At 51.3% G+C, this 26,712-nt stretch overlaps 1 protein-coding gene and 3 long non-coding RNA genes across 7 annotated transcripts; 2 read left to right on the top strand and 2 right to left on the bottom strand.

The window, feature by feature from the left end:
- Positions 1–3,652: 3,652 nt before the first annotated feature.
- Positions 3,653–7,217, bottom strand: LOC124527782 (uncharacterized). Its single transcript, XR_006965976.1, has 3 exons — positions 7,103–7,217; positions 5,727–6,700; positions 3,653–5,174 (listed from the first exon to the last, which is right to left on the bottom strand). It is a non-coding gene; the product is annotated as an uncharacterized LOC124527782 (long non-coding RNA).
- A 57-nt stretch (positions 7,218–7,274) lies between these two features.
- LOC124527787 (uncharacterized) lies at positions 7,275–11,201 on the top strand. Its single transcript, XR_006965988.1, has 3 exons — positions 7,275–7,429; positions 9,239–9,544; positions 11,163–11,201. It is a non-coding gene; the product is annotated as an uncharacterized LOC124527787 (long non-coding RNA).
- Positions 11,202–14,150: 2,949 nt separating this feature from the next.
- Positions 14,151–16,424, top strand: LOC124527751 (uncharacterized). Its single transcript, XR_006965961.1, has 2 exons — positions 14,151–14,259; positions 16,216–16,424. It is a non-coding gene; the product is annotated as an uncharacterized LOC124527751 (long non-coding RNA).
- On the bottom strand, positions 16,102–24,867 carry LAIR1 (leukocyte associated immunoglobulin like receptor 1). Of its 4 annotated transcripts, none has more exons than XM_047100939.1 (10): positions 24,741–24,867; positions 24,324–24,359; positions 20,639–20,920; positions 20,430–20,480; positions 18,180–18,218; positions 17,779–17,889; positions 17,639–17,681; positions 17,514–17,551; positions 17,295–17,347; positions 16,102–16,762 (listed from the first exon to the last, which is right to left on the bottom strand). In XM_047100939.1, the coding sequence occupies exons 1-10, from the start codon at positions 24,772–24,774 to the stop codon at positions 16,616–16,618; spliced, it is 834 nt and encodes a 277-aa protein (XP_046956895.1). In that variant the 5' UTR covers positions 24,775–24,867; the 3' UTR covers positions 16,102–16,615. The 4 variants fall into 4 exon arrangements, with proteins under 4 accessions (XP_046956895.1, XP_046956894.1, XP_046956897.1 ...); XM_047100938.1 differs by having other exon boundaries at positions 24,324–24,436; positions 24,741–24,807; XM_047100941.1 differs by lacking the exon at positions 24,324–24,359.
- Between the last annotated feature and the right edge of the window lie 1,845 nt (positions 24,868–26,712).

The raw sequence follows: 26,712 nt of genomic DNA on the forward strand, positions 1-26,712 counted from the left end.
TTGTGCATGGCTCAGGTCAAGGTCACCGTGGTGATGCACACAGAGGAGAAATACAGCGAAATAGAGAAGGAAGTAAGATTTCACTCTTGGCCCCAGATTTGGGTTTTCTTTCTGTCACAGCCTTCATGGACTTCTCTATTTTCCTGTGTCATCATCCACCTCCACTTCCTGGGAACACGCCCATGAGTCCCTCCTGTCTCTCAGTGCCCCTTGTGTCTGGGGCAGAGTCCTCCTTCCCATTCTGGGGCCCTGCATGAAGATGTTTATTTATTTGGGTTAGAGCTCTGATGTCGGAGGACGTGGTAACCTTTATCTAAATATTCATCTATTACCCGGGTGTCTGGGTGGCTCAGTCAGTTAAGCGTCCGACTTTACCTCAGGTCATGAGCTCACAGTTTGTGACTTTGAGCCCTGCGTTGGGCTCTGTGCTGACAGCTCAGAGCCTGGAGCCTGCTTCGGATTCCGTGCCTCCCCCTCTCTCCGACCCTCCCCCATTAGCACTCTGTGTGTCTCTCTCTCAAAAATAAATGAACATTAAAAATATTTTCAAAAAATTAAAGGAGATATTTAATTTCTGATGCAAGAATATGGCTCATGTTACAGAAATATAGGCAATTCGTGAAACGATTAAGAAGTTTCAGAGATGAAAATCCAATAAAATCAATACATTCAAAAAATCCATTCCATTAGGGACGAGGCAGAGCTGAAGAGCCATTTATAAAACTGGAATATAATATTGAAGAAATGTTCCAGAATGCAGCATACAGAGACCACAAAGGGAAATTCAAGATACTTAGGGAATAGAACGAGTAGGGCCAATGTCCTATGTGTTGTGTCGGAAGGAAAGGTGTCAGAGGGCAACCTAGCAACAGCTGAAGAGAGACGATTGCACATTTACAGAGACCAGGAGACAACACCCCACTGAGTGTTAGGATGCATATATTTTTAAATTTTTTTTTAACGTTTATTTATTTTTGAGACAGAGAGAGACAGAGCATGAACAGGGGAGGGGCAGAGAGAGAGGGAGACACAGAATCGGAAGCAGGCTCCGGGCTCTGAGCTGTCAGCACAGAGCCCGACGCGGGGCTCGAACTCACGGACCATGAGATCATGACCTGAGCTGAAGTCGGACGCTTAACCGACTGAGCCACCCAGGAACCCCCCCCCTTTTTTTTTTTAATTTAAAAAAAATTTTTTTTATGTTTATTTATTTTTGATACAGAGAGAGAGCATGAATAGGGGAGGGTCAGAGAGAGAGAGAGGGAGAGACAGAATCTGAAGCAGGCTCCAGGCTCTGAGCTGTCAGCACAGAGCCCGACGCGGGGCTCAAACTCACGAACCGTGAGATCATGACCTGAGCCGAAGTCGGACGCTTAACCGACCGAGCCACCCAGGAACCCCCCCTTTTTTTTTTTATTTTTTTCTATGTTTATTTATTTTTGTTACAGAGAGAGAGCATGAATAGGGGAGGGTCAGAGAGAGAGAGAGAGGGAGACACAGAATCCGAAACAGACTCCAGGCTCCGAGCCCGACACGGGGCTCGAACTCACAGATCGTGAGATCATGACCTGAGCCAAAGTCGGAGGCTCAACCAACTGAGCCACCCAGGCGCCCCTAATTTTTTTTTAACGTTTATTTATTTTTGAGACACAGAGTGACAGAGCATGAACAGGAGGATGCATATATTTTTAAATGACGTGCACTGGACCCTTCGTTGTAAATGGAGAAAATGGAGATGCGTTTGAGGGGGTAAGAACTTTGCCAACGTCGTCCCTCTCCAGGTGGCACGGTCAGGGTCTGAACCAGCCGACGCGGAAAGGGAGAGTGGTGAGTGGGGACCCACTCAATGCCAGCCAGCCGCAGCCCAAGGGCGCTCTCCACTCCCCACGTGCGAAAACCCACACCTCCCTGCACACCGCGGCCAGATATTTTGTGCAGACTCAGAAAACAAACCGGGGTCTGTGGGCGAGAAGCCACAAATATGTAGCAAAGCAAAAGAGGGGTTCCAGCAGCCAGCCTGGTGGGTTGCAAGAACCAGAAAGGAAACACAAGCTCACGAATTTCGTAAGAAGGAAGGACGGATGAAAACTATCTCCTGCCCGAAGACAACAACTAAAGATTTACGGAGGTGAGCACCACCTCAGATGCTAAAATGGCCACGCAAAACTCCGAGGACCGTGGGAGTCAAGGACACGCATCACCACCAAAAGATAAGGACAGCCTCCCAGTAACCGAGCTCACACTCGGACTTTTGCAACACAGCTGACGACGGTTTCAAAACAGCCACATTGAGGAAACTCATCGGGCTATGGGAACACACAGAAAGACGAAGAAATAAAGAGAGCGATAGGTGAACAAAAAGAGAAATTTAACAAAGAGATAGCGGTCGTAGAAAAGAACCGAACACAAATTCTAGACTAGAGGAATTCAGTTAATGAAATTAAAAAAAAAAAGCGGGGCGCCTGGGTGGCTCAGTCGGTTGAGCATCCAACTTCGGCTCAGGTCATATCTCGTGGTTTGTGGGTTCGAGCCCCGCGTTGGGCTCTGTGCTGACAGCTCGGAGCCTGGAGTCTGCTTCGGATTCTGTGTCTCCCTCTGTCTCTACTTCTCCCCCGCTCGTGCTCTGTCTTTCTCTCTCTCTGTCAAAAATAAATAAACATTAAAAAAAATTTTTTTAATGCACTGGAGACCCTCTGTGGCAGAATGGAATAATTAAGGCTACAGAAAAAGAAGAGAGAGGGAACAAAGTGGGCAGAAAACTTATGTAAAGAAATAACCGAGAAGGAAAGGTTTTCGATGATAGATTCTGTAAGGGTTAAATTGTAGTGTAGGGCTAACCTGTAGCCTTAAGAAATAACAGCTTAGTTTTAACACTATAGGTTAAGAGATAACAGCCTTAGCCTGTCAATCAAGGGATGTGATTAGTGTTTGATCGGATTGGGGCAAGGGCCTGTTTGAACTGTTTCCACCTGGGAACTATTCCTTTGTTCTGTTCCCAGGTGATAATAAGACGATGTGGTCGGCTATAAAAACTCTGTACCCCGGCTGTTCGAGGCCGCACCCTGGTCGAGAGCGTCGGTCCCGATTGATCCGTTTGCCTTGCCTCTCATTGCGATAAATTGAATTTTCTCTTTTTTTTCCCCCTTTAGGTGGTCTAACTAAAAGTTTGTCAATTTGGCTTCTCTTTTCAAGTAACAAACTCAGTTTCCTTGATCTTTTCTTTTTTCTTTCTTTTTTTCTTTCCCTATTACATTTATTTCTACTCCCATCTCTATTTCCTTCCTTCTGCTAACTTTGGGATTCATTTATTTATTTATTTTTTGTCCTTCTAGGTTTGAGGTTGGGTTGTTTATTTGACATCTTTCCAATTTCTTAATATATGCATCCATGACTATAAACTTCCCTCTCAGAAGTGCTCTTGCAACAGCCCATAGGTCTTGCCCTGTTGTGTTTCCATTTTCGCTTAGGGATGTTTTTTGCTCCTGTTACAAATGTTTTCTTGGGTCACGTGTTGTTCACCAGTGTTCTGTTGAGCACCTGCAGCCTCTGGAAGGGACACAGCCCTGCTGACACCTTCACGTGGCCCGGTGGGACCGTGTCAGCCTTCTCCGCACAGAACCGCCCGGGCATAAACGAACACTGTTGTCAACACTGAGTTCGTGGCGGTTTATTTCACAGGAAGCTGGAAGAGTGGAAAGTGGGGTACAAAGCTATAGCTGGAACGGGCTGACTTCCATCCAAGAAAGGAGTTAAGTAGCAGGATGTGTCTGCGGACTTCTCTTTCCACGGATCATGGGTTCCATCTGAGAACCCGGAAGTAACAAAAATAGCCACCTGCGCTATGTGGGGGCGTGGGGCAAAGGGGAGGGGGTGAGGAGGGTCATCTCGAATGTCCCAATTCGGGGAGTTTTCGCTTTTGCAACCTACGAACGTCCTGCACGTTCCAAAACACAGTTAAATCCTACAAGACGGGGAGAGCACACTCTGACACGAATATGAACACGTCAAGGTAAAGATACGCTTACACCCGATCAACAACAAAGCCACAGGGCGAAGCGAAATGTAATTACGTTAATTTATCAGGAGCAGGGATCTGAAGTATGAGAAATACAAGTGTAACCTAAAAAGTCCATTGAGGCACCTGAATGGCTCCGTCGGTTAAGCATCCGACTCTTGATCTCAGCTCAGGTCTTGATCTCAAGGTTGTGAGTTCAAGCCCTGCACTGGGCTCCATGCTAGACATGAGGCTTACTAGAAGAAGGATGGGAGGGGATGGGAGGGGAGGAGAGAGGAGAGGACAGGACAGGACATCACATCGAGGCTGGGAATACCCCCGTGAAAGCACACTACCCATCCTCCCTGAGTGTTAACTTGCTCCCTACGGAACAAAAAAGCCCAGTGGCCTGAGTTCGCATAACCCGCACATCTTGTTCTGTAAATACGGTTCCCCGGTAAAAGGAGCCCGAGAACTCTTGCAGAAAAGGGGGTTCCTGGTCCAGGGCAGGAGGGACACGAGATGAGTCTGGGACTCCACTGAGTCCGGAGAGCAAGACAGAGCTGATGATGCGCCGGGCTCAGAAGCGCCTTCCACGGCCGAGTCTGGCAAGCTGAGTGCCAAAAAGTGCAACGAGGACGCTCCGTACTCTGGGCAGGAGGCAGGGGCCCTGGCAGGCAGCCTTCCTGTCCTTCGTGCTGAGGACAGTGCTCCGGGAGACGGACACAGTGGGGGGGGGGGCGCACAACTGCTGAAGACAAGTCTGCGTGAGAGCCGAGTGGCCCCTCCATCCGTCTGTGCTGAGAGAAAGGACACCGGAGAACCACCGCGCGGAGCCCTGCCTCCTGCAGAGATGCAGCCACGCCGGGGAAGGTCGTCCTTCATCCTGTATCCCGGCCACACTGGGACCAGCGCTGCGCACAAGCCCCCGGCCCCTGCAGAGCCGCAGAGATGGGGCCCGGGCCTCCAGAAGGTGGCCAGGCTGGGCTCCGGGCACTGGTGGTCAGAGGTGTGGGATGAGAGTCAGGGACTGAGGTCGGAAAGCTGGTCAGGAGAGGTTGGCACCGGAATCCGTTTCCAGAAGCTTGGGAGACCAGGCGTCTGAGACTCCTCGTCTGCCGGAACACAGGAGCGCAGAGGGGGACACTTCCGGCAGCAGGTTCATTGGGATCGTTAAATCCTGGGGAGTCAGAACTCTGACGTGGGTCTGAGCCCCCCCCCCCCCCCCCCCCCCCGCTCCTTCCTGGAGACTCAACCCGTTTCGCTGCCTTTTCCAGCTGCTCGAGGCGCCCGCCCTCCTGGACACGTGGCTCCTTCCTCCGTCTGTGGAGCCCACACCTGCCACTAGGGTCCTTACTCAGCGCCTGAGCTGATGCTAATTATTGGCTTCCCTCGTCCACACCTCAGAAGCCTGCGGCTGTAGTGGCGAGTGTGGATAGCGCCGGCGTGGACGCCAGTGCGCACACCTTCCAAGGCCCCGCTTCCCTTGCTTCGGCCTGCGCGCACCGCGCTGGCGTCGCCGGGTCCTTCTTCCCGCGCGCGGGGCGCTGGGACGGCCGGCTCAGTGAGCGATTCTGGGCTCACTTTCTGGGGAACTGCCACCCGATTTACGCTCGCCCCGCCCCTGCATTAATTAGGGTTCCAGTTTCTCCACTTGCGCCCGGCACCTGTTACTTTCCCTAAACAATGTTCTAAATATATACAAGCCATCCCAGTGAGCTTGCGGGGCTACCTCAGCGGGGTTTTGGTTTCCATTTCCTTCCCTGGACCCCTGATCCCGCACAACAGGGCCCAGGAGCAGCCGGCAGACGGAGGAAGGCACAGAGCGCCCGGGGAAGAGAAGAACCGGGACGTGTGGAGACCCATGGCGGGTGCACTTGGGGGCCTCCCTGAGTAAGGCGGGTGACAGGTGTCAGTGAGAGCCGGGGGGCCCGTTCCCAGAGGGCAGCTGGGAATGCCGGGCCGCAGGATGGGGGAGGCGGGAAATTACACCCCGGAGCCCTCCACTGAAATGTCGAATCGAAGCCCCCAGATGCTGAGATCACCAAAGGGAGAAGCGCGAGTACCGCTTAATGGCCTGAGCGGAGCGCTTGGAGCCGCTGAACTGGGGGTGAGGGGGAGGAATAGAAAAAGGGGGGGCAGGTGTGGGGTGACACGGGACCCTGTCTGAGAACCGCGGGGGACTGAGGAAGCAGTGGGGCGGGAGGAGAGGCACCGTTATGCGCATCAGCCCCGGAGGCAAAGCTGGGACAGAGCCTGGCTGACTTGGGAGAGGCGGGGACAGTGGGGACAGCGGGGATGGAGGGCTATGAGGATAGCAGATCCTGGCGGGGGTGGAGCCCAGCGGGAGGTGCCGGTGGGACCCACAGGACTCTGAGGGATGGACGTGGGGCGGGCTCAGGGGGACTCAAGGACCCCATGCGTTCTCTGACCCGGGGCTGATGGCCCTCAGAGAAAGGGGAAGAGGGAGCTGGCGACAGTTGTTGTGGGCGAGAATCTCAGTCTGGCGGGCTGGGCTGGACCTGAGGCGTCCTCGGGGGTCTGCAGCCAGGGGCTGTCCTCATGCAGCTGAGGACAGCTGTGGTCTCTGCACCTCGGGGCCCAGGTCCCTCCCGGAAGGAGCAGGACTCCCGTCCAGGGCTGCCCCAGAGAGCGTGTGGACGGGACTCGCCCTCCTGCGCGTGGATCGCCTGGCGAGGCGGAGCGCTGCAAGAGAAGCCCAGTGAGGGACACAGTAGCCACCGGTTCCCTCCCTGGGGGTCAGCGTGCTGCCGACAAGGATGTAGCCGTGTGACCTTCACACCTCCCCAAGTCAGCAGGACCCCCCCGTCCCCCAACATAGCTGCCTCCCCTGTCTCTGGCTGCAGACAAGTCTCTGGGACTCCCAACCAGACGCCCCCCTCGCCTTGCCTGTGTCTGGCCCCCCTCGCCCCCCGCTGTCCCAACCTCTAGCACACCTGTCAGAGGCCCCGGGCCCCACGCTGCTGGCTCAGGCCCAGGGGACAGAGCGGCAGGGCCTGCAGAGACCGTCCTCCCTGAGGGCCAACTGAGGTGAGGCCGGGCCCCCGCTGGCGTCTCCACCCCCCTGCCCCTGCCCTCCCCACTCACCTTACCACATCCAGGGGCTGTGGGGCATCTGTGCGCTGTCCTAGTCCCGGGGCGGCTGGACAGGGGCCTGCGGGTCAGGACGCGAGCAGGAAGGGCTGTGAGGGCCTCGTGTCTGTGGTCTCACGGAAAGGAAGCGGGGACGGCGGGGGGGGGGGTAAGCCCTACCTTCCTCTTTTGGATCACAGAGCGGCCTTGACTTCTGGAAGCCGTTTCTAGTGAGATATCACATCACCAGGCTGAACGCCTGTCAGGAGGAGGCCCACCTGGTATTAACCCGTGACGGACAGAGACAGAGATGATGGGAAGGTAGAGATAGGATGATGGCTGGTAAGTGGGTGGATAGAACATACGTAGACGCGTAGATATGGATGCAAATATGGACACGGTGGGTTCGGGATGATGATACGGCAGAGACACACAGACGATAGGACGACGGGTAAATGATGAACGTACCCATAGGGGGGTGAGTAGCTCCCCAAGTAGGTACATCGGACATGAGAAGAGATGACAGGTATTCACATACATACACACACGGAGAGACACAGACACAGGTGCAAAGATGCATAGTTACGTGGATAGACACAGACAGAGGGGGTGCAACACAGAAAGGGGTTTCTGGCTCCCCTTCTGGTCCTAACAGGCTGACTCTTCTCAAACTACACATTTCCCACAGGCAAAAGGGGCTCTAGAAATTCTCCTGATGACGTCATGTTGCGGGGGGGGGGGGGTAGTGCCCAGAGAGGAAGGAGGCAGGCAGCACACTGTGCAGGTAGGACGTCCTGTCTCCGGGTACTGTGACTCTGGGCTGTGCTCTGCACTCACCCCTGCCCCCCAGCTGGCTGGGTTAGGCTCTCTAGTTAGGGGGTGCTGACGGGGTTGCGGGGCCGGAGGAGGGAGGCCGGACAGGAGGAGTTTCCTGCTCAAACATCCCAGTTGTAACCGAAAGCCCTCAAGTCCTGGATGCGGTAAAGAGACCGTGACGTCCGTCCAAACGTTGGTGGGCAAGGCTTCCTGTGCCGCTGGGGCTGGGATGGGGGCTGGATTCCTGTCTGGACCCCCAGGGGCCTCTCTGGGTCCATTTGTGGCACAGAACACAGGACCGTCAGTAGGGAAGGTGGGCTGGAGCCCCTGCCCCTGTGGACAACGCAGAATCCTAGCATCACCTCCACCCTGTCGTTCACCGCCCTCCCAGGCCATGGTGACTTAGGTCTTTTGCGTTTCCTCCATTCTTTTTTTTTTTTAATTTTTTTTTTCAACGTTTATTTATTTTTGGGACAGAGAGAGACAGAGCATGAACGGGCGAGGGGCAGAGAGAGAGGGAGACACAGAATCGGAAACAGGCTCCAGGCTCCGAGCCATCAGCCCAGAGCCCGACGCGGGGCTCGAACTCACGGACCGCGAGATCGTGACCTGGCTGAAGTTGGACGCTTAACCGACTGCGCCACCCAGGCGCCCCCACGTTTCCTCCATTCTTAAAAGCTTCTCTCACAGTCTACTGGCTTTACGTTTCAGTGAACCCTGTGTTTCTCTCGCACCTTCTACCAGGGCCTGGTTCTTCCAGGGACTTAATGCCTCCATGGGATTCTGATATGTCCAGTGGCCTCGTTCACATTCCGTGTCACCTGCTCACACTGGGGAGGAAGGCTGAAGATCCCCATGTGTCCTGGGGCTTCTAAGACCCACACTGACCTCCCAGTGGAGGGGGCGGGGACTGTGAGAGGAGACAGACAAGGGAAAGGCCTGGGGCTTTTTAGGGTCAGGGCCCAAGGGAGTGTCTGGCTGAGTCACTGACAAGGTGGGCTCAAAGGCAGAGCTGGAGTCTGGGGGAAGGGAGAGGAGGTCTGACAGGGACGGAGGAGGGGTCTGTGGTGCCCTCCTGGACTGGGGTGGCCCAGCCTCTCAAGGGCACAGACCTGCGGCTCTTCCCAGACCTGGTGCACAAGCCCAGGGGAGGCCCAGCCGCTGTAGCCACTGTTTCTCAAGGACAAGAGAATCAATATCTATCAGTATATCTCTCAATATATCAATATCATAGTTCTCTATGTCCACCATCCCTGCGGGCATCAAGGCCCACGTGCTTTATGATTCTTGGCCTGAAACCACACGACTGACCCCCCAGACCTCCATGTTCCACAGCCTCGACGGAACAGAAGGTCCAGACCCACGGGCTGTGCCGTGAGACACAAGCCAGGAAGCAGCCGTGCAAATTCAGGGTCAGTGCGGCCCCAGCGGAGGACGTCCCCCACCCACTGCAGGGAATCTGGGGTCTGGGGTCAGAGCCACCCTCCCCAGAAGAGCACTTCTCTTTCTCCGTGAGAGCAACCAGCCTGGATTCCCAGAGAAGCTGGAAGAAAATGTGGAGACGCTCTCTGTGCAAACTCACCTACGGAAAGATCCCAGCTCCTGCCATGTCCTGCCTCCCGCATAGTGACCCGTGTTCAGGTGATGTTGCCCTGCATGTACGTGTGTACATGTGTGCATGCGAATGTGTGCGTGTGTGCGTGTGTGTGTGTGTGTGTGTGTGTGTGTAGCAGAACGGGATGCATTGCAGGTCAGCCAAAGAAATAAAATGACTTTGTCTATCAGTGATCGGATGTCACTCAGGAGCTGCCCCCACTTAGGCAGGGAGCACACACACACTCACACACACCCAATCATTGCAAACGCTCCTGTATCTTGGCCGGTCTCCATGCTCCTTCCCAGGATGGTGTCCCACGTGCAGGGAGCAGGTGGCTCTGTGTCCTCCTGCCGGTCCCTGGGTCCGAGCTGACTGGGGACTGCGGGGTTTGCTCACCAGCTTGCTGCAGGCCCAGCTGATGTCCATGCTCAGTGGTCACAGGGTCCAGCCTTTCTCTGCTCCCTTGGGGCCTGGGGACCATTGTGGTGATCTCCGTGTCCCCTTTGTCCCAGGGGTTCAGTGCATGTGTCTGGGTGCCCGCTCCTGCCCCATCCGGCGCAGGTGGGATCTCTCCTCCCACGGCGACGGCCCCCCTGGCATTCGCCCCCAGGGCACACCTCCGGAACTGGGGGAGTCCCAGGGCAAGGTAGCCCTCCCTCTCTGCCTGGCCACACTGGAGCCACCAGGGGTGCTATACCAGCCTTGGCCTCCAGGTGGCGCTCAGGGGCCGCATCCCTCATGCAGGAAAGTAGGGACATCCAGGGGCCGAGTCCTGACCCTGGGGTCTGTGGCTGGAGGGTCAAGGAGGAAAGACTGGTCCACAACGTCTGCTTTTCTGTCCTCTCCTCTTCCCGCCAAGCCCCCGAGATAGAAGGCGTGTGGGCTTTATCTTGCTCTCCTTCCAAAATTCCCCCTAAACCCCTTCTGCTGCCCCTGCAGCCTCACTGCCCGGACTCACAGGTCTCCTTTTCACTAGAGCAGATGCCCCACCTGGTCGGCAGTTCCTCCTCTGGAAGGGGCAGAATATTCTGGAGTCGTCTGTCTCCCAATGCCATGCTGTCCGCCCTTCCCTTGCTAAAAGCCTGGCTCCGGTCAGGGTCAAACGAGCCAGATTTTGAGGGGAGACTCACCATCTGACTATGATGGTTGTTTGTAGGTACAACCTGACAGGGGGGTGGGGGGAGGGCGGGCAGAGAGCTGGGAAAACAGGACTTCTGGGCCAGTGTGCAGGCGGGTTTCTGAAAGATTCGCATTTGATTCCGTGGACTGAGTGACGAGGTAGACCAACATCTTCCAACCCCCTCGGGGCCGGATGGAACAGAAAGGGGAAGGAGATCCAATTCCATCTCTCTCTTCTTGAGCTCAGACAACCATCTTCTCCTGTCCAGGACATCATAGCGCCTGGTTCTTGGGCCTGCAGACTGGGGCTGATTTATCCCACAGGCTCTCCTGGGTCTCCAGCTGACAGGTAGTAGATGGTGGGACTTCTGGTTCTATAACCCATGAGCTGATTCTTATGCTAAGTATATATTTAAATATACATATACATATATATGCATTTAAAATTTATCTCTATAAGTTGTACTTAAACATATAATTTACATTTAAAATATCATATACCTAAATATAATTTATATAACTTCTTACTTGATATGTCTCCAGAGGCAAGGGAAACCAAAGCAAAAATGAACTATTGGGACCTCATCAAGATAAAAAGCTTCTGCACAGCAATGGAAACAATCAATAAAACCGATGGAATGGGAGAAGATATTTGCAAAGGACATATCAGATAAAGGGTTAGTATCCAAAATCTATAAGGAACTTATCAACGGGCAAAAGACATGAATAGACACTTCTCCAAAGAAGACATCCAGACGGCCAACCGACACATGAAAAAATGCTCAACATCACTCATCATCTGGGAAATACGAATCAAAACCACAATGAGATACCACCTCACACCAGTCAGAATTGCTAAAATTAACAACTCAGGAAACAACAGATGTTGGTGAGGATGGGGAGAAAGAGGAACCCTCTTGCACTGTTGGTGGGAATGCAATCTGGTGCAGTCGCTCTGGAAAACAGTGTGGAGGTTCCTCAAAAAACTAAAAATAGAACTACCCTACGACCCAGCAATTGCACTACTAGGTATGTAACCAAAGGATACAAAAATGCTGACTCAAAGGGGCACATGCACCCCGATGTTTATAGCAGCGCTATCGACAATAGCCAAAATATGGAAAGAGCCCAAATGTCCATCGATGGATGAATGGATCAAGAAGATGTGGTATATTTATACAATGGAGTATTGCTCTGCGATCAAAAAGAATGAAGCCTTTGCCTTTTGCTACAACGTGGATGGAACTAGAGGGTATTATGGTAAGCGAAATAAGTCAGTCACAGAAAGACATCGTATGATTTCTCGTATGTGGAATCTGAGAAACTCAACAGATGAACATAGGGGAAGGGAAGGAAAAATAAGATAAAAACAGAGAGGGAGACAAACTATAAGCGATTCTTAAATACAGAGAACAAAAGGTTGCTGGATGGGGGTCTTAAATGGGTGATGGGCATTAAGGAGAGCGCTTTTGGGGATGAGCTCTGGGTGTCCTATGTAAGAGACCAATCACTGGGCTCTCCTCCTGAAAGCAAGACTACACTGTATGTTAACTAACTTGAATTTAAATTAAAAATAAACACAAAAAATTTTTTACACATATATATATATACACACACATATTTTACACAAATATATATACACATATATATTCACTCTTTACAATAGAATCTATTGGTTCTGCTTATCTGGAGAACCCTGACTAATACACTAATAGTTGGTAAAGAGAGACTTTGTCCCACATGACAAAGAGAAATTCAGTACACAACGCAATGAAGAAAACAAAGAGAGAGAGAGTACAGGGCTAGGAAGCAGAGGAAAAACGTTGAGTACGAATAGAAATTAACCTTGAGCACAAATAGAAAATCAAAGCTCAGTGCAAGTTAAAATTGTGTTGGAAAACCAGGACCCCACCCTCTCTGAAACACGACAGACACCTCCCAGCTGGCGAGATGCAGGCTGTCCTGAGGTCACCGAGAGGAGCTGCCCTATGCAGTTTGCAGTCCCCACCACTTAGAGCTGGCCTAGTGAAGGCAAGCTAATTAATGATCGGTCCCCAGTTTCTTCAAGAAAAATGGAGAAAAGGATAGGACATGTTCTGGAGGGTTTATATGAAGATTAAAATGTGTTAATGTTGGGGCACCTGACTGGCTCAGTCGGTAGACCGTGCAACTCTTGATCTCGGGGTTGTGTGTTCGAGCCCCATGGTAGATGTGGAGATTACTTAAGAATAAAGTCCTTAAAACATGTGTTAATGTTTGCAAAGAAGTAAGATAGAAATTGCACCAGAATGAGCTAGATGAGTTTAGGTCGAATTTTTATTTTTTTTAAGGATCACTGTGGGGCTTTAAAAAATGGTAACTTATTTTTGAGAGACAGAGAGAGAGTGTGATCAAGGGAGGGACAGAGAGAGAGGGAGATACAGAACCTGAAGCAGGCTCCAGGCTCTGAGCTTTCAGCACAGCACAAGCCCTGGCTTGAACTCACAGACCATGAGATCATGAACTGAGCCAAAGTCCGATGCTTAACCGACTGAGCCACCCAGGTGCCCCAGTTTAGGTCGAATGTTTAAAGAAATATTCTTTTAGTGGCACCTGGGTGGCTCGGTCAACTCTTGGGTTTGGCTCAGGTCACGATCTCATGGTTTGTGGGACTGAGCCCCACAGTCACTGCTGTCCGTGTGGAGCCTGCTTGGGATTCTCTCTCTCCCTCTCTGCCCCTCCCCTACTCATGCTCTCTCTCAACATAAATTAAAAACTTTAAAATAAAAACATTCTTTTAATATATAATAAAACTTTTAGTACAAGACCTATAGCAGGCAGGCAGGTTTCTTACCGCCCCCCTCCCCCCTCTCCCCCACCCAGGCCAAAGAAATAAAAGACACAAAAATCAACCAGAATGTTTCACTAATGCTCCCTAGCAGTTGTCAGGGTAAATTTAAATCCCAGTGGCGTCCCCATTTAAATGGGGTCCCCATTTAAATCCCAGTGGGGTCCTCGAGGCTGACCCCATAAGTCTGGTAGAGACACAACACGTCCGGCCCACAGTAGGTTCGGGGCTCTCCTGGCAGGGTGCCTTGGACACCCCATATCCTCTGGTGGCACAGCTGGTCCCACTCGGGGACGTGGTCGTGCAGACCCCAAACGTTTGCTGTAGAGGCAGCATGGGGCTGCCTTGTTTACAAACCCTGTAGCAATCAGCAACAGTGGTAAGTAAGCCAGTGGGCAATTGTGAACGGAAGCCTAAGAAACAACAGGGGGAGGGGTGCCCGGGTGGCTCAGTCGGTTGAGTGTCCATCTCTTGATTTTGGCTCAGGTCAAGATCTCATAGGTCATGGGGTCAAGCCCTGCCTCAGCCTCCATGCTGACAGTGGAGAGCCTGCTTGGGATTCTCTCTCTCTCTCTCTCTCTCTCTGTCTCTGTCTCTCAATCTCTCTCTGCTCCTCCCCCACTCACACGTGCATACTTGCTCCCTCCCTCTCTTTAAAAATGAAAATAAAATAAATCACGGTTCCATGAGGCCCGCCCACAAGGCTAGATCCTGGGGTTCAGGGAGAGAGGTGTGGGGGCACCTCCCAGGTGTGGAATTTGGAGACTAGGTCACGTGAAACAGATGCAGATCAGCTGCCCAAGTATAGCCCGGGTTCAGGGCCAACTACTGAACTCTGGAAGACGAGTAAATCAGAGCCTCTGGGGGCAGGTGGGGACACACAGGACACATCTGGAATCACCTGTGGGTGACCGTGGGACCATAGCTGAGTCTCTGGAAACTGCCAGGGGTCTGTAGCGCTGGGTGTTTGTAAATGGGTGTACGTGGCCCTCTGCTCTCTGCACACCACAAGCCAGGGGGCTCTGGGGCAGCAGCCCCCAAGGTGCCCACACCCCGTTCCTAGGCCAGCACCCTGCCACTGTCTGAATGTGTGTGGTTAGGGGGCATAGAAGTTAAATTCCCACACAAGCAAACAGGAAAAAGCGAGCCCAACTCAGCAGTAGGGAGACTTAAGATCCTTGGAGCACCTCAGTCGGGTGAGTGTCCGACTTCGGCTCAGGTCATGATCGCACGGTTCATGGGTTCGAGCCACGCGCTTAGCTAGCCACTAAGCACGTGGTAGTTTGTTACAGAAGCTGTAGGAGACTAATGCCGTCACGTTACTGGAGGAGTTGTTCCAAGCCCATTAGCAAGAACAAGGGCGTCAGCCAGGTGAGGGAGTGAAGGTCAGATGAAGGACAAGGTCTTCGAGCGGGATGGTCCTGTTGTGTTTGGAAATGCATGGTGTCCAGCGTGGATGAACCTGGGGCGGGCATGGGAAATGGGGAGCTGACGTGTCCCCCTGGGTGGACTAAAAGCCCCAGGGGCCCTCCCTGTGCGATCACGACCTCAGCGACTCCCTCGTTAGGGTCCACACATGTGTCCGTGTGTGTGCATACATTTACACAGTGTGTACGGGGGGAGTGTGCATCTGTGTGTGCATCTGTGCATTTGTTAGCATGTGCGTGTGTGCGTGTGTGTACATGTGTATTCATGAGCATGTGGGGGTGTGTCTGTGCGCGTGTGAGCATTCGTGAGCATGTGTGTGTGTACATGGGTGCATTCGTGGGCATGTACGTGTGTGCATGTGTGTGTGTCCCTGTGTAAGCGGGTGCATGTGTGTGTGTGTGTATGTGTGGAGGGGTGTAGGGCTGTGTGTACTTTGTGTGTGTGTGTGCACGTGTGTACATGGGTACATTCGTGGACATGTACGTGTGTGCATGTGTGTGTGTCCCTGTGTAAGTGGGTGCATGTGTGTGTGTCTGTGTGTATGTGTGAAGGGGTGTGGGGCTGTGTGTACTTGTGTGTGTGTGTGTATGTGTGCACGTGGGTGCATTCGAGGGCATGTGCATGTGGGGGGGTGGGGCTGTGTGTACTTGTGTGCGTGTGTGTGTGCACGTGTGTACGTGGGTGCATTCGTGGACATGTATGTGTGTGCACGTGTTTGTGTCCCTGTGTAAGTGGGTGCATGTGTGTGTGTCTGTGTGTATGTGTGGAGGGGTGTGGGGCTGTGTGTACTTGTGTGTGTGTGTGTGTGTGTGTGCACGTGGGTGCATTCGTGGGCATGTACGTGTGTGCATGTGTGCGTGTCCCTGTGTAAGTGGGTGCATGTGTGTGTCTGTGTGTATGTGTGTGTGTGGGGGTGTCTGTGTGTACTTGTGTGCGTGTGTGTGTGCACGTGTGTATATGGGTGCATTCATGGGCATGTGCATGTGGGGGGGGCTGTGTGTACTTGTGTGTGTGTGTGTGCACGTGTGTACGTGGGTGCATTCATGGGCATGTGCATGTGGGGGGGTGGGGCTGTATCATCCGCACTTTGATTCAGGCACACGTCCCCTCAGACGTCTCCCTCATTCCTCCGTGGGACACTCAGTTCAGAAAACAGATTCACCCTTTGTCTTGTTTCCTGCTCTCAGCTGGGGGCAGACACTAGGACCAAGTTACCGTGAGTCCTGCTTCCTCACGCGGGGCTGCTGCAGGCTGGGCCCGTGAAAACATTTATTGGTGAACAAAATGAAGCATGATCCAGAAAACAGGGTCTCAGCGATCAGCTGCCCAAGTATAGCCCAGGTTCAGGGCCAACTACTGAACTCTGGAAGACGAGTAAATCAGAGCCTCTGGGGGCAGGTGGGGACACACAGGACACATCTGGAATCACCTGTGGGTGACCGTGGGACCATAGCTGAGTCTCTAGAAACTGCCAGGGGTCTGTAGCGCTGGGTGTTTGTAAATGAAGTGCTCCACATTCTCTGCGAGCATCTAGTTGGTTTTCGGAGGGACCACGTGGTTGATGAACCTCCTAGACGCTGATTAGGAGTCTCCTGAGTGCACCTCTGGCCTCCGGGAGAGCTGATGGCATGGCCTTCCAGAAAGGGATGATTCTGTAGGGAAGCCCTCCAAATGGCCGCCTCATGCTTCTGCAGGAGTGACTTCCCGTGTCTCTAGGAGCAGAGGCCAGGTGGGTCCGGAGTCAGGGTCTGGCCAGTGATGCATACGTGCTGGACTCAGCCGTGGGCTCCGTGGACCGTGGGAACGTGCCTCGGGCTGTCCTCTGTGCGAGGATCTGGTGGTCTAACTGAGCGTACGTCACGTCCTGGGGGCTTCCTGCAGGCGGGGCCTGAGACAGTGAGACCCAGGGTGAGTTAGGGCGGCCGGGCCGGTGGGGAGGGGAGCCTAGTGGCCAGCCTCCAGGTGACCCCCGTGACCCCACCTCCTGGGGTCACCACTGCGCAGTGCCCTCCCACTTAGAATCAGGGCTGGCCTGTGTGAGCGGTAGAATATGACAGAGTGAGACCACGCCACCTCCAAGGGGAGGCCTCAAAAGATACTGTGACCAGGGGCGCCTGGGGGGCTCAGTCGGTTGAGCGTCCGACTTCGGCTCGGGTCATGATGTCACAGTTCGTGAGTTCGAGCCCCGCGTCGGGCTCTGTGCTGACAGCTCGGAGCCTGGAGCCTGCTTCGGATTCTGTGTCTCCCCCTCTCTCTGCCCCTCCCCTGCTCATGCTCTGTGTCTCTCTGTCTCTCAATAATAAATACATGTGAAAATAAGTAAATAAATAAAAGTTAAAAAAAGAAAGGTACTGTGACCAAACTGTTGACCGAGCTGCTAAAATTGGGGTTGTAGGTAGGTATTGGATACAAGGACTTACCGAGCTGGGCGCTTCCCTGTCCTTCTCAGGAAGTCTGCCGACTGTTGCCACATCTGGAGGGGAGAGGACAAGGGGTCAGGTCTCTGGGGTGGGTCTCGGAAGGCCAATTTGCCTGAAAACCCACAGCTTCGGATTTCACCGTGCACTCCATCTAGAACATCCTGGAATGTTCTCAAACGTTCCCTCTCCCTGGCCTGTCCCTCCTCCTTGTCCTTTTACCTGGTGTCCTCTGGAGAAGGTCAACAGCTGGGCTGACCCTGTGGGGGAAAGTACAGTGAGCACTGGGGGGCCCCCTGGAGGCAGGGGCCTGGGAGGGGGGCCGGGGTTAGTCTCAGGGGCCTCACCTTTCCTGGGGCCTCTGCTCCTCACCTTGGCTGCTGGGGAGCCCTGTGGACAGTCAGGGGTGTGAATTAAGAAGAGAGGACTTCTTCCCCAACACCCCAAACAGCCTCCCCAGGCCACCCCACCTCTCCCTGAGACCTACTGTGTTTTTTCCGACGCTGACGATGGAGGAAGGCGAGAACCAGGAGGAGGAGACAAAGGAACAAGGCCACAGAGACCCCAACGAAAATATACACATGCTCTGTCGACAGGTCTGGGGAACAGGGAAGATGGAACCGGATTATCAGCAGCGTGCATTTATGGAGCACCTACTGCATACCCCCATGTTTGCTGGGGGCTTGTCACGTGCACACCTATGTATAAAACGTCTCCAATTCATAACAGTTCTGTGACATAGGAAGCATTATTACAAAACCAGGGTCCTGAGTGCTCAGGTCCTCTGTCCACAGGGCACTGGCAGGCCTGGAATACGGCCAACACCAAAGCACATTCTTTCCCCAAGAAGCACACACCGGGTCCTGCTCCTCCGCCCCCCTCACTCACCTGGGCTGTCACTGTCATCCCCACGCATCTGTGTGTCCCCTAGGAAGGAGGAATCGAGCACACAGTCAGAGGCCTAAGCTGGACAGAGAAGGCTGAGTCCTCCTGACCCACCCCCCCACAAGGGCGCTCCTCTGGAACGAACCCATGGAACTTTCCATGGGGATGGGAATGCCCTACATCCGTGCTGTCCAGTGTGATCCCCTCACAGGACTATTTGCACTGACATCCAAGTTAAATAAATAAAAGCCAGATTCCCAGCTGCTCTGGCCACCGTTCCAGGGGCTCAGTGGCCACACCCGGCTAATGACACCTTGCTGGAGGGTGCAGACACGAGGCATGGCCTTCCCGCCGTGGGCTCTGTGGGACAGTGCTCCCCTGGCTCCCCTCCTTCTGGATTCCCACCCTTCTGTTTCTCACAGCAGCCCCCACGGGGGTGGCACCTTCCTCCTGGGAGTGAAGAGACCGAGACTCCGCGTCCTGATGTCCCCTGAGGCCCGTCCATCCAGCACCAGCAAGGCCTGGGTTTGGTGCATGCGCTGTATGTCCTGCTGGGCCCATCCTGGCTGAGGGTGGGGCCCCCGTGTCCCCTCTTCTGGACAGTGCCCCCTCCCTCCCGCTGCCCCCGAGGCTGAGTCCTCAGCGTCCTTTAAGGAAGGCAGAAAACTTCCACTCCTGGAGCTTCCCTCCCTGAACACTCTGTCCTGGGTCCATGATCTAGGACCCCACCTGCTCTAATATATAATAAATACAAATATACATTTTAAAGCCTGTGTTTTAACTTATATAGGTATCATTTAATTGCTATAAATAATTGTGATTATATATCATTTAAAATTACTTAGACCATGTAACATATATGACTTATACTCTCATTTGTACATATTACTTAGAACATGTGAGATATATGACTTATATCTCAATTATACAGATTTATTATTAGATGACACCTATTTATGTTGAGATTTACATATATAAATCATAGAATACATAACACGTAATACATGACATTATATAATATATAATACTGTATACTATATTAATATGTAATGATTAATTCATGTATTTTATAATTTTAATTATATTCCTTGTGTTTAATATATAAGTTAGAAATATATTCCAATATATTTAAATGTATAGGTCTGAAATTTTATATTGTAAGTTGTATGTTTATATTTATATAGAGAGATAGAAATACTTTATAAATATAAATACTTATATATAGCGATACATTATACTTAAATATAGATATATTGTATATGGTACATTATACTTAAATATAGATACGTTATATATGATATACACATACTAAATACATTAAGTATAATGTATATAATGTACATATACACATTTCCATTCCTCATTCTGGTTAACTTTCCCCACTGAGGTTGGGAGCGCAGGGACCCTTTCTCCTCGTCGCCCGGCATGCGTCCAGCGCTCAGTAGGTGGGTGTCAGGTGCATACTTAACCAGAAGGAACTACTTCCTCAGTGTAACAAGACCAGCACGTCCCCAGCCTGTCTGGTTCGCCAGGCCGTGACCTAAGTGCGTGCGCTGTGCACACAAAGCCCTCTATCCCCGAAACCGCGCTCCCGCGTCCGTGCCTTTATTGCCCTTTTTTGCACACGAGGAAACTGTGACGCGCACGGTTTGGGGTATTCACCGCGGGCGTGGGACTGGGCTCTCAGCCCTGATCCCCGCACGGTGGATCTTCAGTCTTCAGGGCAAGAGATGGGAGAGAGGGGCGATGTGCGATGCCCTGTGCGATGTAGGATTCTCGGGGTCTCTCTTCCTCTGTGACCTAACGCCACTGTTGTGACCTAATGCGGAGCCCCATTCTCTCCAGCAGCGACCGAGTTTGGAAGACGAGCGGTCAGTCCCTCTGCCCCTCCGGACCACTGTCCCTTGCAAAGCTGCCGACGGTCGAACTCTGCCCCGAAGGGGGTCCCCCCACCCCTAGCCTTGGGCTGGTTCCAGCCCTTCAGGGCCTTCTGCTTTGGGGCATGAAACTGCTTTGCTTTGTACACTAAACGAGTGGGGGGCTCTCAGGTCAGGGGGATGCCTCCCACCCACCGCTTCCCTAGCCCCTGGCCCAGAGAAAGTTCAACCAGTTAGTGTCCCGGTGCCCTGCAGGGGGCACTGTGGTCTCTTGCCAGTCCCTCATCCAAGCCCGGCGCCGCGGCCCGGCGCAGAGCTCCGCCCGCCCCGTCACCACCCCGCCCCGCCCTCCCCGAGGTCCCGCAAGGTCACTCACCAGGTGAGATGTAGGTCTGTGGTGGCGGGGAGCTGACGTTTCCAGGGGTCTCTGTGAGCAGGGCAGGGGAAGGACGCAAGCTCTGTGGAGGCCCCAGGGTCTGTCCCGCTCGGCCCGCCCCCTCTGTACCCTGAGCACCCATCTGAGGGCCCCATCTGGCCGTCACTCGGTCCCAGAGAAACCCGAGGGCCGAGCGGAGACCTTCTCACCTGTCACCCCCAGCACCAGCTCCGCGCTGCGGTCAGACCAGGTGCCGTCTTTATGATAGACGCAGTGGTACTTCCCCTCAATCCCTTCATGCGCGATGATGTCGAATCTGGCCTCCGTCTCGCCCGGCGGTGCCTCCATCACATCTGGTTTCAAGGCATTCCCCTCCTTCTCCAGGCGGAACGCATCAAACCCGCCAGGGCTCCGGCACACGATGGTCACACGCTGCCCCAGGGCGACCACAGGGGCCGGTTCAGCAGAGATGGAGGGCCTGCGCAGGGTCCCTTGCGAGGAAACAGAGCGGGCCCTCAGGGTCTACTTGTGGGGGGCTCACACTGACACGCAATTCACCCCTGTGACACGCTCAGGTCGCTCTCAAGCAAAGTCACAGAGTTGCGCAAACGTCCATCACAGCCCTCGGGAACATTACCACCCTCCTCGTCCTGACTGTGTTCCCCTGTCCCCACACACGACACGGTCGTCCTTCTCTGCTGTTTCCATCCCAGCCCCCTGGGTCCCCCCAGAAAGTGGCCGTGGGGCAGGAAGGGAGCCGCAGTTTGTGGCAGACGCATCTGGCCTCCCAGCCTGCTCTGATGTATAGTATGTAAACTATAAACATAATAAATTTTTATAAGAAATTATATAAAAATTATATAAGAAATTATATAAAATTTTATAAATTATATAAATCTATATAATTATTTATATACTTTTATATAATACATATAATATATATAATTATTTATATAATTATATAATATATAATTTATATAATTATAAATTTTATATAATATATATAAATTTATAGAATTATATAATTATAAATATATAAATTTATATATAATTTATATAATTATATAAATTATATAAAAATTTATATAATAAATATAAATACACATTTTAAATTCTGTGTTTTAACTTACATATGTATATATACAATTATACATGTATACAGGTATATGTATGTATGTATTATATATGTATAATTTAATCGATATAATTGTAATTGTAATTTAAAATTACTTATATATGATTTATATCTCAATTATACATATTTACTATTAGATGGCATGTGTTTATTTTTAAAAATTTTTAATGTTTATTTTTGAGAGACAGAGACAGAGCATGAGCGGGGAAGGGGCAGAGAGAGAGGGAGACACAGAATCCGAAACAGGCTCCAGGCTCCGAGCTGTCAGCACAGAGCCTGACGAGGGGCTCGAACCCACGGACCGTGAGATCATGACCTGAGCCGAAGTCGGACAGGTAACTGACTGAGCCATCCAGGCACCCCACAATGTATTTATGTTGACACTTACATATATAAATTATAGCAGTACATAACATGTAATACAATGTATGACATTCTATAATATGTAATGCTGTATACTATATCCATATGTAATAATAATTCATGCATTTTATTATACCAACTATATTGTGTATTTAATATAAAGGTAAATATATATCCTAATATATTTAAATTTATAGATCTGAAATTTTACATTTTGCATCATTAGTTGTATGTTTATATTTATGTATAGATACATAAATACATTAGACTTGAATATATCTACATATGGCATATATATAAACATAAAAATATATGTCTCTACATATATCTCTGTATATGCACGATGCAAGCCTTCTGTGGAGCTCGTGTCTGGGTTTCCTCTGTGTTTTCTACCCTCATCTAAGCCCAATTTCTGCTTCCATGTTGTTAAGGTTCTTGAAAAACCTCATCTGCCTCAACTAGGCTGGAGGCAGGAGAAGGGGAGTTTGCAGCCCTGAAACAGGAAGGTGACATTGAAGTTACAAAACCCCTCAAAGAGGCAGGAGCTGAGGGGGGTTTATTTGCTCATTTAACTGCCTTTGCTTGCTTGCTTGCTTGCTTGCTTTCTTTTCTTTTCTTTCTTTCTTTCTTTCTTTCTATTCTTCCTTCCTTCCCTCCTTCCTTTTTTCTTCCTTCCTTTCTTTTCTTTCTTTCTTTCTTTCTTTCTTTCTTTCTTTCTTTCCTTCCTTCCTTCCTTCTTTCTTTCTTTCTTTCCTTTCTCTTTCTTTCTTTCTTTCTTTTCTTTCTTTCTTTCTTTCTTTCTTCCTTCCTTCCTTTTTTCTTTCTTCCTTTCTTTATTTCCTTTCTCTTTTTCTTTCTCTCTCTCTCCCTCCCTCCCTCCCTCTCTCTCTTTCTTCCTTCCTTTCTTTCTTTTCTTCTTTCTTTTCTTTCTTTCTTTCTTTCTTCCTTCCTTCCTTTTTTCTTTCTTCCTTTCTTTATTTCTTTTCTCTTTTTCTTTCTCTCTCTCTCTCCCTCCCTCCCTCCCTCTCTCTTTCTTCCTTTCTTTCTTTTCTTCCTTCTTTCCTTTCTTTTCTTTCTTTCTTTCTTTCTTTTCTTCCTTCCTTCCCTCCTTCCTTTTTTCTTTCTTCCTTTCTTTCTTTTCTTTCTTTCCTCTTTCTTTCTTTCTTTCTTTCTTTCTTTCTTTCTCTCTCTCTCTCCCTCCCTCCCTCCCTCCCTCTCTCTCTCCCTTCCTTCCTTCCTTTCTTTTCTTTCTTTCTCTCTCTCTCTCCCTTCCTTCCTTCCTTCCTTCCTTTCTCTCTCTCCCTCCCTCCCTTTCTTTCTTTCCTTCTTTCTTTTTCTTTCTCTCTCCTTTTTCTTTCTTTCTTTTCTTTCTTTCATTCTTTCTTTCCTTTCTCTTTCTTTCTTTCTCTCTGTCTCTCCCTCCCTCCCTCCCTCCCTCTCTCTTCCTTCCTTCCTTCCTTTCTTTCTTTTCTTCCTTCCTTCCTTTCTTTTCTTTCTTTCTCTCTCTCTCCCTCCCTCCCTTTCTTCCTTCCTTCCTTTCTTCTTTTCTTTCTTTCTTTCTTTCTTTCTCTTCCTCTCTCTCTCTCCTCTTTCTTTCTTTCTTTCTCTCTCTTCCTCCCTCCCTCCCTTTCTTTCTTCCTTCCTTCCCTTCTTTGTCTCTCTCTCCCTCCCTCCCTCTTTCTTTCTTTCCTACTTTCTTTCTCTTTCTCTCTTTTCTTCTTTCTTTCTTTCTTTCTTTCTTTCTTTCTTTCTTTCTTTCCTCTCTCTCTCTCTCTCTCTCTCCCTCTCTCTCCCTCCCTCCCTCCCTCCCTTCCTTCCTTCTACGATACCTATCCATGGACACATGCCCTCCATGTGCCACTGGTTCCACAAACATGAGAGACACATGATCCCTGCCCTCTCAGGGCAGGACGTACAGAGACACTGATCAAATACTTGTCCGCATTTCACCCCGAAATAAAAAACATATATATGAAAGACAAATTCCAAAAATGTAAGTGAAACTTTAAAATTACCATGTCAAATCCTATCACTGGGTGATGTGTTGTCTATCGAGGGTGAAGGAGTTGGAATCAAGCATGGGGTCTGGGACTCTGCCCTTGGTGACCGTCTTGTTCTCTGCCCAGGGGATGCTGAGGGGGGTCTGGGCTGCTGTGGGGGAGACTGTGGGCTCAGCCTGGTCCTGCAGGGTTTGAATTGTTTGTGGCGGGGAGTGGTGGGGGGGTTCTGTCAGGAGCACAGATGGAGAATAGAGAGAGACCTGGTAAGGGTCATATGTTTGGGGTTGCTTGCAGTTCAGGATAAGTCTCAGGGCCTCCGCTCGTGTCCTACCAGGGTCAGCACCCTCAGTCTAGAGCTGCCTTTTGGGGTGCAGACGAGATGGGGAGCAGACTCACCTTCCTGAGTGAGGTGCACCCAGCCCAGGCAGAGTGCTGGAAGACAGGCTTTGGTGAGAGAGATGCCCGCCCCTGGTTTCCTCGGGGGGGCCGATATCATCCTTCTTCTTGCTCTGAAATAGTCTCGAGACAAGCCCCAGTTCCCCTCTTCTCTCCCCCAGCTGCTCTTGAGTCTGAATTTATCTCCACACCCGGGAACCCGTTTCTAGGACTGAACCTGCGTGGTCTGACTTAGGTCGGGGCAAGAGCAGGCGGTGTAGACCCCGGGGGGATCCACTTTGCTCCCCCAGAGTCCCACAGTCTTCTGGACAGGAGTGAAGACTGGGAAGGGAAGCAGACCCCCCTCCCCAAGGCTCCGCCCTCCCCCCCCCCACTTCCTCTGTCCCTCCAACCCTTTGCCTACATTCCAGGACTCACCGAGGGCCAGGAAGGTGGTGGAACGGGGACACATGTCCAGACCCCTGTGGCCTGCACCGTCCTGGGGCCTGTGGGTTGAAGGACGGAGTCTGACGCTGACAAGGGGACAGGATGTGTCAGCTGGGGCACGTCTTGGGGTTTCTACATCAGCAGTCTCCCACAAAGGGGAAGAATGCTCGCATGTCCTTCCCACTCTTCCCACCAATGAGATAGAACGAGGGCCCGGGCCTCCTAAAGATGCTTCTCCCCTGCTCTGCTCAGATGAGGGCTGACCTCCTCTCCAGATGAACCCCTGGGGTGAGAACGTGATGCTTGAGCTCTGGGACAAGGCAGAGTGTGGATCTGTGCGACAGGCCGACCCGAGTCCCCGGGCCGGAGCCACAGAATACCCATGTGTTCTCGGGCCAAGTTACACCACTGCGTGACATTTCCTCATCTGTAAAATGGGAAGCTGGAAATCCTCTCCGAGTATTTAATATTGTGGCATCGGTTACATTCTCAGTCAGGGGTTGGGAACTTTACAAATATCCTGTTGACACGAGTTCTCTTCCCCATCTTCCCCCCAGTGTCTCTGGAAGCAGGGACAGGTAGGGCGCCCATCCGTGCATGGAAAATACAGAAGGGTTGGAATCCATCCAGAGGTAGACCTCAGGCTTGGGGCTGTGGCCAGGGAGAGGGTGGGGGTGGGGGATCGAGTTTGGGTTAAGACGATCTAGCACTCCCATTGGCAGTCATTGGGGCAGAGTGGGGGGTCTGTGACCAGGTATAGCCAATGCTACTTAAAGGAGAGGATATCATGGGGCTCCTGGGTTAAGCATCTGACTTTGGCCGGAGTCGTGCTCTCGCGGTTTGTGGGTTCAGGCCCCACGTGGGGGCTCTGTGCTGAAGCCTGCTTCAGATTCTGTGACTCCCTCTCTCTGCCCCTCCCTTGCTTGCTCTCTCTCTCTCTCTCTCTCCAAAAAGTAAATAAAAATAAAAATAATAAAAAAATAAATAAAGGAGACTATATCACAATATCTGGGAATCCTATTTCTCCCTTAATAACAGAGGGTCTCACGAGACCTTTTTCCCCTTTACTCCTGTCCTTCACCGGCAACCGTATCATGATGATGCGATAGATGGAGACACAGCAGCCACCTCACAACCATGAGGCAACAAGCTTGGACACAACACAGAAACAACTGGGACAGAAGCACACGAGATCTAGGGTCCTCTGCCCTAGATCCCTGAGTTGCTAAACTAACCCTCAATTTGCCTAGCCCCAGAATTCTTAATAAGTAAACAGCAAATATCCTAGAGTTTCCATCAAAATGTCAGACTAAGTCTATGGACCAACGTTTCGTCTTAAAATAGAATAATTATTTTTAAAAGCCTAAAATTGCATAATACACTATCTTAAGAATCTTCCTAAATGCCTTAAGGAAATGAAAATGATGTGGAGGCCAGGCAGTCAGAAACTAAAGGGAGTTGGGATTCCCCAGAGTTAGGCTGTCACTTTGACGGCATCTCCATGGCCTTGCAGACCATGGGGTCACCCCACTCGAGGAGTCTGGGGAGACTCTCCCTTCGCTAAGCCAGAGTCCAAAAACTTCCACTTGGTCACAAGAGTGCAGTGAAATCACACACCCATTTCTGAGGGCCGCTGAGAATACGTTTTTTTTTTTTTAATCTTTTTTAACATTTCGTTATTTTTGAGAGAGAGACAGAGCATGAGCGGGGGAGGGCCATCTCTGAGCTGTCAGCACAGAGCCCGACGTGGGGCTCGAACTCACGGACCGCGAGATCGTGACCTGAGCTGAAGTCAGCCGCTTAACCGACTGAGCCACCCAGGGGCCCCTCTTTCTGTCTTTTAAATACAAAGAAGAGTTTCTGTTTTCCTGGTTGGGTCCTAATTCAGACTTTCAACATACCTGCACTGCAAATACCCAGGGAGGGTGTGGGAGTGGGTTGTCTACTTAGAATAGGAACGGCT

The sequence above is a fragment of the Lynx rufus genome, unplaced genomic scaffold, assembly GCF_022079265.1.
Source record: "Lynx rufus isolate CCGP_SWC_20201006 ecotype Redwood Valley unplaced genomic scaffold, mLynRuf1.p SCAF_54, whole genome shotgun sequence".
Taxonomy (NCBI): Eukaryota; Metazoa; Chordata; class Mammalia; order Carnivora; family Felidae; genus Lynx; species Lynx rufus.